Consider the following 13753-nt stretch of genomic DNA (forward strand, 5'->3'; position numbering starts at 1 on the left):
AGCAAGTAATCCATTTCCACTTATCCCTCCACTATAATAAACTAGTTTCCTTCTTTTTCCATGTCCATACTAGACCAAAAATGAACTCCCCCTGAGCTCTTTCATTTCTGGTTCCAGGATTTACCTTATACAGTACAACTAACTTCTACTACTACTTCTCCCTTCATGCAGATCATATAAGACCTTTGATGTAATAAGACTTTATCCAGATCTCGTACACTTTATTTATTCTGGTCTAATTTCAAAGGCCTAATGACCTACCAGGGATCGTGGAGTTGTGTTTTCAGTACAAACTGAATGCTTTAATAATTTAATTTTTTGTACATATAAAACTAGATGCATACTGAACACTCTAGACAGATTTTCCTGTAAGCAGGGACATGTTAACTTCTTTGCAATTTAAAGTTATGAACCTGCAAAGACTGATGAATTTAACTTGGGATCCTTCCTATATACTTCCCTGGGACTATTAACATGGACCAAGTTAAGCATGTGCCTGTTTTTGCAAGATTGGGATTTTTTATACATTGATATTTTTGTTCTCTTCATAGTGCAGGAAAGTCTGTGGGAGTTTTACAGTTTTCTTCCCCTCCGCCCCAAGTACGCTGATTATCTGAAAAGACTGACTGCCCTAAAAACTGATGATAGAGAGCAGCTAACCCCATGGGAGAAGATCTGAGGCGTTTCTCAGCTTCAGCTGCACCTGCAGGCAGCAGTGGGCGAAGCCAGCAAGCGAAATTCAGCAGGAACAGGAACAAACACAAAACCCCAGGGGAGCCAGCTAGTAAAACAAAGACCAGCTTTCTGTAGCGACAGCCAGCCCCTGCTAACTCAGCCCCGGACACGGGTGACATTGCAAGCCCCGCGCACGCCATCATCATCCACGGAGCTGTTTGTAGCCAACCCCTGGTGGCCTGGCTGGGGCTCCCACGGCGCTGCTCAGTGAGGTGCATTTGCCAGCGCAGGCCTTGTCTGCAAACTGGGTCCTCCTGCCCTTGCCCCAGTCACTCACCGTTGCCCTGCCCCACCCCCCGGACTGGAGCGACCCTCTGGTGACGGCTCTAGGCACCTGGCGCCCAGGCCTCAGGTAGGGAGCGCGGCGAAGCGCAGAGCCCGGGAGACAGGCCAGGTGGGGGCGCGGCTCCCCGCATCCTACGGCCCCAATGGGCGGGCGCGCTGGCGCCGGCGGCTCACGTAGCCCGCCCAAGATGGCCGCCTCGGAGCGAGCTGCTGCTGCTGCGGCGGCGGCGGCGGCGGGGTTGAGGGCAACAAGCAGCCGCTGAGGCGGGCGGCAGGGAGCCGGCAGCGCCCGCCGCGCAGCGGGGTCTTTCCGGGCTGCTGCGGCACCATGCAGCGGGGCTAGCGCCGGGGGAGTCCGCAGCGGGGCAATAATGTTAGCAGAGGTAAGAGCCCCCCGGAGCCGGGAGGAGCAGCCCCCTCCCATCCCCTGCTGTGCGGGTCTCCCCGGGGCCGAGCCTCCCCCGGCTGCCAGCCCAGGCAGCAGCCAGCGGCTCCCGACGCGGAGGCGGGGCCCTCTCGTCCCGTCGCCATCGTTAATCCCCTCGGTAACCGGTAACGGCGAGTAGTCGCTGCCAGCTGGGGGCGGGGGGATTCTTGGAGGAGCCGCTGGCCGGCCTTGCTCCGGGCTGGGGTGTTGCATTGTTGTAGTTACGAAGTGCCATCGCCCCCGCGTTGGGATTTAGTCATTCAAGAGGCCGCGGTTCCTCCCTGGCTCGGGTCCCTCAGTCTAACCTGCCCACAGATCGCAGTGCCCCCTCCCCCAGCCCATCATGATTGTGCTTCGGCTCCACTCAGACCCCGTCTCTTTCAAGCGTCGTGGGGTTGGATCCCTGGTGCACTGGCTTAGTAGAGGCTTTGCCTTATTTACTCCTGCAATATGTTAATTGGACAGGGAGGCTGATTGGGGTTCAAGGGCTGAGAAGCATGAGATTAGATTCTAGTCTTGCTGCTTTGGTGTTTGGCTGTAGACCTTTCCTGTAATTTGTCAGCCTCAGTTTCGCCCTGATAATTTGGGGAGTCTTGCTTTCCTTACAAGTGTGTTGTGCAGTTTAAGGGATTTTTATAGCGCGTAAAGTATGATGTAAATGCAAAGTATCAGATGCCTAGTCTACACTAGAAAATTAGGTTAGCGTAAGTATGTCATTCAGGAGTGTGGAAATCCATATCTCTGAGTAGTATAGTTAAACAACTCGAAATCTCCATGTAGACAGTCACAGAAGAATTCTTCCATCACCTGGGCTGGGTTACTTATGTTGACGTGTAGGTAGTGTTTATGCTGAAGTCTATAGTGAAGCTGTGCAGCTGTAGAGTTTAAAGTGCAAGCAAGCCCTGTATGTCATTAGTGTTCTTGGTGCTGTATAAAATAGAGAAAAGGTATGTGTGCTGCACAAAGAGTCTGGGCGTGCAGTGTTATGCCTTTAAGTGAAAGGGGTTTAATATATTTGTAAAAAGTTTCCTTTTTAAAGGATTATTGATTATCTGAATGCCAGCAATGTGCTTGGTATACAAACATTTGTAAGGCATGAGTCCCCTCCATAGTTCCTGTTCATATTCTGGTTTGTCATTTAAGTCCCCCTTCCTTCAGGGAAGGGATGGAAACCTAATTCTTCTAAAAATATATATAGTTAAATTTTGCCACATGTTATGTGTGTGGTGGGGGAGGCAAGTGACAGTTCCTTTTGACACCTGGAGCATTTGATTTTTATTGGTCATGAAGGCAAACTGGCATTTTTAAGCTTCTGATCTACTTATCCTTTTATCTCATTGACATGTAAGTTCCTTTGTAGAGAAGGTGCAGTGCAGTGTTTATGGGAAGGGTTCCTGTTAATATAACAAGACAAGAACTTGAAGACTAAATAATAAGTGTAAAATTAAAAACAAACAAACTCAGTTTGAATGGGAACTGTGATACTTTTTGTGAAGCAAATGGACTGCTTTGAGTAAGTGAGTAATGTGTGTATATATATGTAATGATTTGTGTGCAGTATTTCAGCGGTAAAACAATATCACTTCAGATTGCATGTATTTGTTAAAATCTACGCTAATATAAATCTTAGATTAATGACTAGTAACAAGTTCATTTTTTAGCATGCTTTTATATCCAAGGGGTTTTATGTTTAAAAGTATTTACTAAGGAGGCCCTATAGTAACACTGAATCGCTTTGAGGTTGAAGCTTATTCTATTGATTTTTATTATATCTCTTGGTGATATTTCAAGGTACATCATCAGAATTCATGTTAATAGTTATAATATTTTCCAATTTGAGTTGTAAAGTGAAGAATGCTACCCCAATGAAGATTACCAGGTTTTTTTGCGCTTTGGGTTTCAATTTGATTTACTGATTAAAATCTTATCAACAAAGCAGAGTTATCTACAAATACTATGTACGGTTACTAAAATTAATATAGCTCCAGGTTTTCTCACTGATCACTTCATACTGCTCATAATCCATTTCATAGAGAAGCCATTGCCAAAGACTTCTAACTGGAGAGAAAAGCTGTAAGTGTCAGAAATATTTTGTATCTTTATTTGCAATAAGAAATCCCCTAAAATTTTCAGGCTGTTTTAAAAATGGGGAACTTTAATAGTAGCTTATCTTAAATAAATTTAGGATGGGAAATTTAAAACTATAAATTATTTTGCTAAGAAAACAAAACATAACTTTAGAACCAAGCATAATATGGTGATGGAGTCTGAAGGAGATGTTTGTAAGTGCTATGTAGATGATTCATCTTGATTTTTTTTTTTTTAAGAAGCATCATTGTTCCTTCAGTTATCCATAGTTATTTACATTTAATCAAAGGAATAAAAACACTTCTAGGGCATAATTGGCATTCATGTTCTTAAACAGTTTTCTATTAATTATGATAATATCATTATCATACTGTCAGTGAGCACCCTCTGCTCCCTCTGCTTTGCCAGAACAGACCCACGTTTTATTGTTAGTGTTGCTCCTTCATTTCTTTAACATTGCCAGCATTCATGATGCTTTTTATAGATGCTGTTCTAAAAATATAATTCTATAGGTGATCCTGGTATAGTATCTCTCTCTCCTTAAGCAGATACTAGATTCTGCTTTATAAAATGAATTATATGTGGATACAATTTAGATAGTCATGTACTAGGGATGTCTAAGTGTAATTGATTATGTGATTAACCAATAAGCCTAAGCTTATTGGTCAATCTTCTCGACTTATCTTTATGCATTTGTGTCCCCTCTCTCTCCCCCGGCTGCCTCGGTATCAGAGGCAGCAAGGGTGGGGAGCTCTGCGGTGCAACCTGCCCCACCCCACACTGCTGCCTCTATCGGGGCAGTGGTGAGGGTGGGAGCAGTGGAGGCTGCCATGAAACAGCCTCTGTCCACGGTGAGCCTGCTTTGCGACAGCAGCCCCTGTCCGTAGGGGATTCGAGCTCCCTGCGCACAGAGGATACTCTGTGGGATGTGGCGCAGCCCCGGTCTGTGGGGAGCTTGAACGCCCCACCGAAAGGGGCTGCTGCCACCCTGTGCTGCTGCCTCTAAAAGAGGCAGCAGTGCAAGGCAGAAGGCAGCCAGTCTGGGCAGCTGGTTTTTAAAATGGCTCCCCCCATGTACCGGCTCTCCCAGTACCCTGTGCTGCTGCCTCAGTATCAGAAGCAGCAGTACGGGATGGCAAGGGGCTCCCCAGGAGTGGAGCTGGGAATGCACTGGCTGCCAGTCCCACCCCTGGGGACTATCGAATAGTCATGTAACCGCAGAGATTTCATGTGGTTACACGACTATTCAATTACCCGATATTTAATATCCCTACGGAACACAGCACTTATAAATTATATAGTGCTTTGCAAACATTAAATACATTTTAAAATATCTGCAGCACAGATTTAATAGAAAAAATGCTCTGCAACAGTTAAGTGTACATTATTTAGATTTCAAGTAGAGATTTAAAATCCTGTTTAATCAGTTAATCGGATAAACACGATATGTAACCAGTTATCTGCTTAAAAGAGGGGGCGGAGAGGGGAAGAGAGCCTGGATTGATCCCCATCTGTAGTGAGTCCTGCTGGGCTACCAGTTAACCATAACCAGTAAGTATCACCTGGTAAGGGTAATGCTTACCAGCTAACCATTCACATCTCTAATTTCAAGATTCTAAGGCTAGAAAGGATCATTGTGACAGTCTTATCTAACCTCCTGTGTGATACAGGCCATAGATACTCTCCAAAATAATTCTACAGCATTCTTTTTAGAAAAACATCTAGTCTTGATATAAAAATTGCTGGTGGTGATGTTTGTACCGCAATCCATGGTAAGTTATTGCAGTGATTAATTACTCTCACGGTTAAAAATGTATGCCTCATTTCCAGTCTGAACTTGTCTCACTTTGATTTGCACCTATTGTATTGTTTTATATCTTTCTCTGCTAGATTGAAGAGCCAATTATGAAATACTTACACCTACATGGGGGACAAATATTTAATAATTGGTTCTTCAATCTAGCAGAGAAAGATATAACACAGTACAGTAAACTTCCGATAATATGGCACCTATAGGACCCTGGGGGTGCCGGATTATCAAATATGCCAGACTATTGGAAGGGGGGGCTATCAGGGATCTGGCGTAGTGTGGGGGGGGATGCCACCCCAGACCCCTCATAGCCCCCCTTTCCGATAGTCCGGCTCTGCCCCAGGCGTCCCCCATTCAGCTGCTGCTGGTCAGTTTCAGCAGCGGCTGAATCGGGGATGCCTGGGGCAGAGCAGCTGAGGTGCTGCTGGGTTGGTCCGGTAGTGCCGTCCCTCGGCGTGCTGGGAGACCAACCCGGCAGCACCCCAGCTGCTCTTGGGGACGCCTGGGACAGAGAAGCTGGGGTGCTGCTGGGTTGGTCCTGCGATGGCACTACAGGACCAACCAGGCAGCACCCCAGTTGCTCTGCCCCAGGTGTCCCCAAGAGCGGCTGGGGTGCTGCCGGGTTGGTCCTGCAGCCCCGAGGGGCAGTGCTATGGGACCAACCTGGCAGCACCCCAGCTACTCTGCCCCTGGACTCCCCGATTCAGCTGCTGGTCAGTTTCAGCAGCAGCTGAATTGGGGAAGCCTGGTGCAGAGCAGCTCCAATTGTCTGGCAGCCGGAGCTCTTCTGGGTTCCTGATGGTGTTGGACCATCAGGAGTGCCGAAGCATTGGACACCGGACCAGTGGAGTTTTACTGTACAATAGGTGTAAATTAGTCACCCCTCTACTTTCTCTTTAATAAGATAATTAGACTGAGGTCTGTGACTCTCTTACTATGAGGCATGCTTTCTAATCCATCAGTTGTTCACTTGGCTCTTCTCTGAACACTTTCCAGTTTATCAATATCCTTCTTGAACTGTGGACACCAGAAGTGGTCACTGTATTGCAACAGCAATTGAATCAATAGCAAATATAAGCTCTCTGCTTCTAGTCAATATTCCCTTATTTATGCGTCAAAACTACACTAGCCCTTTTGACCACAGTATCACAAGGGAGCTCAAATTCAACTGACTATCCACCATGACACTAGGGGTGTGAAACTAATTGTGTACACATTTAAGGAATGAGCCTGGGGTCATCTTTTAACGTGCATGGTTACACATAGCCACCAACCCCCCCTTCTCCACACTGCTGACTATGTATCAGATGCAGGAGCATGGAGGGAGTGGGGGGGCAGAAGCCACTGCGCACACGGAGCTGGCTTTTAAGCTGGCTCCTCGCACATACCAGCTCCCATGGAGCTTCCTGTCCCCCACTGCCTCTTAAAAACCAGCTCCCCTCATGCCCTGTTCCCCCTACCCCCGCCCCTCACTTCTGCTTCTGATAAGGAGGCAGCAGCGTGGGGCACATGTGCACCCCATATTTAACCATTGAAAATTTCATTGGTTACATATTACATAATTAAATGTTACATAATTCAATGTATTTTAACATCCCTATGATTTACAGATATATTTTCCGAATCACTCCTGGCACAGTTGAGAGCAACTGGACATGTATTTCCCTTCAGTGGTCTAGCCAGTGCACCTGCTCTAGGCTTCCAGCTCCTTCGCTGTTGCCGTTCAAGTGGTTACACATAACCCTCTCCCTTATATTTCTAGGCTGCCCAACTGCCTGCCTTTACCACATTTCCCAGCATGGACAAGTTGCCCAGGGATGCCTGCTTGCCTTCACTTCAAAGATGGTTAGAAATTGTAGTCACTATGGTCAACTTTTTGACCCACATAGCACTTCCAGTGAAAGCCTATTTTATTCTCAAGTTTATTAAAAATATTGCAGAAAATGTCAATCTGTCACAAATGCATCTTGTGACAGATTTCCCCCCATCCCGTAAGAATGGTATATAAGTGCCCCACAGACAGAGCCTTCAGAGCAGCCTCTGCCTGCGGTGAGCCCAGGTTTGATGCGGCCTGGATAAGGCAGGATGTGGAGCAGGCTTTGTCCACGGGGCGCTCAGCCGGACAGATCTGTTGCGGACAGATGCTTTGCAGCAGCTTCCCACTCTGCTGCCTCTGATAGAGGCAGCGGGGGGAAGGTGGCACACCAGAACCGATGCTGGGGGAACCAGCTTTCAAGGTAGAGAGGCAGCAGCAAGTGATGAGGGAATGGCTGTAGTTGTGAAGATGAAGTGATAAGCCTAGGCTTGTCAGTTAACCTGTAGTAGACTATATGATTGACATCCCTACTCTGTATCAGAGGCAGCAAGCAGGGGGTACAGGAGCTAGTGCTGAGGGAGAGCCGGCTCTATCAGAGGCAGCAGTGGGTGAGGGGGCAGGGAACGCTGTCATGAAGCATTCTCTGATTGGGGGGCCATCTCAGCTCCCTGCTGACAGAAGATGCTCTGCATCCTGCTCCACTCGCGAACTGGCTTACCCTCAGAGTCAGCAGCATGGAGTAGCAGGATGCTCACTGGGAATGGGACCAGGAGAGCCCTGGCTGCCGGCCCCGCTCCCGGGGACTATTGAATAGTCGTGTAATGGCAAAGATTTCATGCAATTACACTATTATTCAGTTACCCAAAATCTAACATTCCTAGTAGGTTTGTGGTTACAATAATGCCAGTTACCTAGTAAATGAAATGCACAATGGTATGTTAGTCACGTTTTCCATTTGTTTAGAAAAATGTCTGTTTTTCCCTGCTGTAGTTCCCTCCTTATGAATAGAATTTCAAGCATAAATCCCTCTAGTTTTGAAGTATGAGCTGTACTAAAGATTTTTTCCTGGTACCTTAAGGCCATTCTAGGTTAGTAAGGCCCATTGTTTTTTGATTTAAAGGAATGAGCTTCAGCAGCAAGGTTGAAGTTGCTACACATCCTGTAGGATATTCTGCATTTCCACACTTCCTGTTAACTCTGAAGGCTATGCGTTGACTGCAAAAAGTGCTCAGAAGTTCATTCTCAGACTTGCTACAGATGACACACTGGGTAGGTTATAGTGACATAGACTTTTGGGTTGAATTTGTTACTACAGGTTGGATCTCCCTGGCTTGGCACCCTCGTGACCAGACTGGTCCAGGATCAGGGAATTTGCCAGAGCAGAGGAGGTCCCCGCCATCAGCCCATCAGTCCACCACCAGCACTGCTTCCTGGCTGGCCTCCCTGTCTCTAGTCAGTTGTGGTGCTGGCTCTGGCCAAATCTTCCTCTTCAGGGATCCTGGCCATGCTGCTGGACCGCCTCCTTCTGCATAGAGATGTTAGCGAGTAGTCGACTACCTGATAAGCCTATGCTAATCGGGTAGTCGACTGAAGTATCAACTACTTACTTTCCCCCCTTTGCTACTTCTATGAGAAGCAGCAAGGTGTGGGAACAGGGGCAGGTGCTGGGGGGGAGCCAGCTTAAAAGCTGGTTCTCCCCAGCACTATCTCCGTGGCGCTGCCCTGTCCCCTCCTCCCGCACCCCTCCCCCTGCTGCCTGTATCAGAGGCAGCGAGGGGAATAGGGAAAGTTGCTGCAAGCAGCTCTTGTCCACTGGGCCCCACTGTTCTGTTGCCTTTTAAATATGGTAAGAGCCACGAGCTTTAAAGAAGCCTTATTAAAGGCCCAGGATGAAACCATCCAGATATGCAGCAAGAAAAGCAAATATGGTAGGCGACCAGATTGGCTTACCGGGGACGTTGGCTTACCATGGTGAGCTTAAACACAAAAAGGAAGAAGTGGAAAATTGGACTGATGACTAGGAAGGAGTATAAATATATTGTTCGAGAATGCAGGGGAGTTATCAGGAAGGCAAAAGCGCAATTGGAATTGCAGCTAGCAAGGGATGTGAAGGATAACGAGACATTTCTACAGGCATGTTAGCAATAAGAGGGTGATCAGAGAAGGTGTGGGGCCCTTCCTGGATGTGGGAGGTAACCTAGTGACAGATGATGTGGGAAAAGCTGAAGTAGTCAATGCTTTCTTTGCCTCTGTCTTCACGGACAAGGTCAGCTTCCAGACAAATGCACTAGGCAGTGCAGTATGGGAAGGAGGTGGACAGCCCTTGGTGGGGAAGGAATAAGTTAGGAACTATTTAGAAAAGCTAAATATGCACAAATCCATGGGCCCTGATTTAATGCATCAGAGGGTACTGACAGAGTTGGCAAATGTCATTTCGGACCCTTTGGCCATTATCTTTGAAAACTTGTGGAGATCAGGAAAGATCCCAGATGATTGGAAAAAGGCAAATGCAGTGCCCATCATTAAAAAAGAGGAGGAGGACAATCCAGGGAACTACAGAACAGTCAGTCTTACCTCAGTGCCTGGAAAAATCATGGAGGGGATCCTCAAGGAATCCATTTTGATGCACTTGGAAGAGGGGAAAGTGATCAGGAATAGTCAACATGGATTCACAAAGGGCAAGTCGTGCCTGACCAATCTGATTAGCTTCTATGATGAGGTAACTGGCTCTGTGGATATGGGAAAGTCAGTGGATGTGATATACCTTGACTTTAGAAAAGCTTTTGATATAGCCTCCCACAATATTCTTGCCAGCAAGTTAAAGGAATATGGATTGGATAAATGGACTGTAAGATGGATAGAAATCTGGCTAGACTGTCGGGCCCAACAGGTAGTGATCAATGGCTCGATGTCAGGCTGGCAGTCAGTTTCTTGTGGAGTACCCCAAGGATCAGTTCTTGGACCAGTTTTGTTCAACATCTTTATTAATGACCTGGCTGAGGATATGGATTGCACCCTCAGCAAGTTTGCAGATGACACTAAGCTAGAAGGAGAGGTAGATACGGTGGAGGGCAGTGATAGGGTCCAGAGTGACCTGGACCGATTAGAGGATTGGGCCAAAAGAAATTTGATGAGGTTCAACAAGGACAGGTGTAGAGTCCTGCACTTGGAACGGAAGAATCCCAAACATTGTTACAGGCTGGGGACCGAATGGCTAAGTAGAAGTTCAGCAGAAAGGGACCTGGGGATTACAGTGGATGAGAAGCTGGATGAGAGTCAACAGTGTGCCCTTGTAGCCAAGAAGGCTAATAGCATATTAGGTTGCATTAGGAGGAGCACTGCCAGCATATCCAGAGATGTGATTATTCCCCTTTATTCGGCTCTGGTGAGGTCACATCTGGAGTATTGTCCAGTTCTGGGCCCCCCACTATAGAAAGGATGTGGATGCATTGGAGAGGGTCCAGTGGAGGGCGACCAAAATAATTAGGGGGCTGGAACACATGACATATGAGGAGAGACTGAAGGATTTGGGTTTGTTTAATCTGCAGAAGAGAAGAGTGAGGGGGGATTCGATAGCAACTTTCAATTTCCTAAAGGGAAGTTCCAAAGAGGCTGGAGAGAGGCTGTTCACTGTAGAGATGGATGGCAGAACAAAGAGCAATGGTCTCAAGTAATAGTGGGGGAGGTCTAGGTTGGATATTAGGAAAAACTATTTCACTAGGAGGGTGGTGAAGCAGTGGAATGGGTTAACGAGGGAGGTGGTGGAATCTCCATCCCTAGAGGTGTTTAAGTCTTGGCTTGACAAAGCCCTGGCTGGGTTAATTTAGTTTGGATTGGTCCTGCCTTGGGCAGGGGGCTGGACTTGATGACCTTCTGAGGTCTCTTCCAGCTCTATTAGTCTGATTCTATGGCTCTTACTATATTTAAAAGTCAAAGGCGCAGTGGGGACAGCGAGTGCTTCACCCCACATTGACTAATCGAGTAGTCAATGGAATTTCCATACTCAATTAGTTGATTAACTGAAATGTAACATCCCTACTGCACACCTGTGCAAGAACATGTCCTAGACAGAATGTAGCAGTTAACTGGTTATCTGGTAATCATTGTCTTGCTGGAAATGCTTAAATCTAGCCCTTTATTAAGCATAAATAAGCTTTATACTGTAGAGCCTGCAGCATGTCACTGCTGAGATTTTCCGCAGTTACACGGTTACCTATTTAAACAACTTTTAACATCTCTAGTGTAGACACAGCCTAAACAGCAACATTGCTGGGCAAGAGCTCTGGTTGATATTTGCAGTGTTAGTTTGGGAACTAGCGGTTCACACACATCGCCCTCAATTTTAAGGACAGCTGAATGCTCATGTATTTTAGATAGCTTTGAAAATCTCAGTTTGTGTCCCTAAAAAAAGTAGCATTATGGGAATAATGTTTGACCACAGGCTGTATGGGGAAAATGCAGTAGTCTAGATCTTTGGTTGAATCTAAATCCTAGGGAGAGCTAAAGGTGAACACTTAAACATTGAGGTACCTGGGACTGCTCACCTTTGTAATGTTACTCATAAGAATGGTTTCAGCTTTTTGCCATTTGTCTAGTCCAGTCATAAAGAAGAGGGGAGGCAGGATTTCTGTTTGTTAGATAATATTGGTGCCTGGCAGTCTAGGAGCAATGATTAGTTCTAATCACAAATGTGACTTTGTTGTCCTCCTTTAACAATATGCCCAGTGTAAAATTTTTTACTATTTGCTCTTTTTTTTTTTTTCCCCCCTTCATGGAAGAATTTTTGCTTGAAGCACCGGAAGAGGTAACATCTCTTGTTTCACTATTAAATGAATGTGCTCCATTGATGCTTCATGTGTTTAGGGACTGCGATGTACATAAGTGGAACATGAATTTCCACCTCATTGTTTAAGTAGCAAAGCTGATGACTGCTAGGAATCAGATACACTGTTAAAGGTAGAAGGGGGTAGCCGTGTTACTTAAAAAAACAAGGAGTAGTCCTATGCTGCCTTCGAGACTAACAAAAATGTATATTGTATCATGGGCTTTCATAGGTAAAACCCACTTCAGCTGATGAGCTGAAGTGGAAATACCAAAAATCAAGATCTGTGTAATAGCACAAGAAGTACCTTTAGAAGAATGGCTACTTTTAAAAATAGAATGAAATTAAAAGTAGCCATTCTATGAAGGAATTTCACCTGCCAATTACAGAGAGTGCAGAATTGGTATTCATCTACAAATTTTTCACTGTTATCCTGGGCTTGAACAAAGACATTCACTGGATGTTGCATTATAAAGCCAATCTTCCCTGCCTTTTAACAACCACATTTTTACATCAAAAGCTGAGAATGGGACACTTCCAGACCACTTAATTAGCCTCATTAGCACCAGTCTTACAATTGGCAGGTACTTTTTTTTTTGTTCCTGTTATATATAACTTACTTTTTTGTTATTACCTCTCTAGCTCATTTGGTGAAGTAGGTTTTACCCACAAAACTCATGATACTATATATTTTTGTTAGTCTCAAAGGTGCCACTCATTGTTCTTAAAGGTAGGTCAACATTGGAGGGTGGAGGGGGGGTGGTCTTTCTTTATGATCCACGAGGGAAATGTAGGATTCTTAATATCAATTTTTGGTGTTTTTGAGAGGAAGTAGAAGGTGACAATCAGTCATAGTATAAGTACAGGAAACCCCTGACATGTGACTGCACAAGTTCTGACCCCCTACACTTACAACCATTTTTATAAGTGCAGAAGGGGCCAAAAAACCCCGACTTATGTTCTTGGCCTGCATTTATGATGGTGCATGGCACCTATCATAAATGACGGTTCAAGTTAAGACCCCCTCTCCCCCAGGAATCAATCATGTCACAAATCGGGGGCCACCTGTATACGTGTTATCAGAGCTCCCCTGAGCTACTTCTGTGAGGAGAAAAATATATGGCAATCCACCATACTCTATTCCTCTCTACTGGTGCCCTGCCCCCATTCCTCTAAGTCAGTGTTTCTCAAAGTGTTTCGCGGACCCACTCTGAGAGAGCTGCTAACAGGCCACTCCAGTTTGTTTACTTACCGGCTCCACAGCCACAGATCCTTGCGGCTCCCATTGGCTCTGGTTTGCCGTTTGCAGCCAAATGGAGCCGCTGGAAGCAGGTAATCCTCCTGTGATTTCTTCCCCTACCCTCCTCCCCCATCACCCATCTCCAGAGAAACAGAGGCTAGGGTCACCATTCCTACCCATCCTGGCTAATAGACATTGATGGACTTACCCTCCATGAATCTATCTAGCTCTTTTTTTTTAATCCTATTAAAGTTCTAGCCTTCACCATATCCTCTGGATTTCCAGAGATTGACTGTGTGCTGAGTGAAGGAAAACTTCCTTTTGTTTGTTTTAAACCTGCTGCTTATTAATTTTATTTAGTGACCCCTAGTTCTCATATTGTGGAAGTAAGTAAATAACTTTTCCTTATTCACTTTTTCCACACCAGTAATGATTTTATAGACCTCTATCTTATCCACTCTTAGTCTCCCCTTTTCCAAGCTGAAAAATCCAAGTCTTTTTAGTTTCTATTCATATGGGACCTGTTCCAG

General features: G+C 45.8%; 1 protein-coding gene across 7 annotated transcripts in view; it reads left to right on the forward strand.

Moving 5' to 3' along the window:
• Positions 1 to 946: 946 nt before the first annotated feature.
• The window catches only part of SNX13 (sorting nexin 13), a 129231-nt gene continuing 116424 nt past the window's right edge, over positions 947 to 13753 (forward strand). For 2 of the 7 annotated variants that reach the window (XM_006138336.5, XM_006138335.5), the window contains exon 1: positions 1180 to 1403. In XM_006138336.5, coding sequence (XP_006138398.1) covers positions 1392 to 1403 — 12 coding nt within the window. In that variant the 5' untranslated portion in view covers positions 1180 to 1391. Of the gene's footprint in view, positions 1088 to 1178; positions 1404 to 8281; positions 8431 to 13753 lie in introns of those variants that run through there. The other 5 variants (XM_006138334.5, XM_025179081.3, XM_075922255.2 and 2 more) reach the window with 4 other exon arrangements.

Source organism: Pelodiscus sinensis, chromosome 2 (assembly GCF_052426305.1).
Source record: "Pelodiscus sinensis isolate ZL-2025 chromosome 2, ASM5242630v1, whole genome shotgun sequence".
NCBI lineage: Eukaryota > Metazoa > Chordata > Testudines > Trionychidae > Pelodiscus > Pelodiscus sinensis.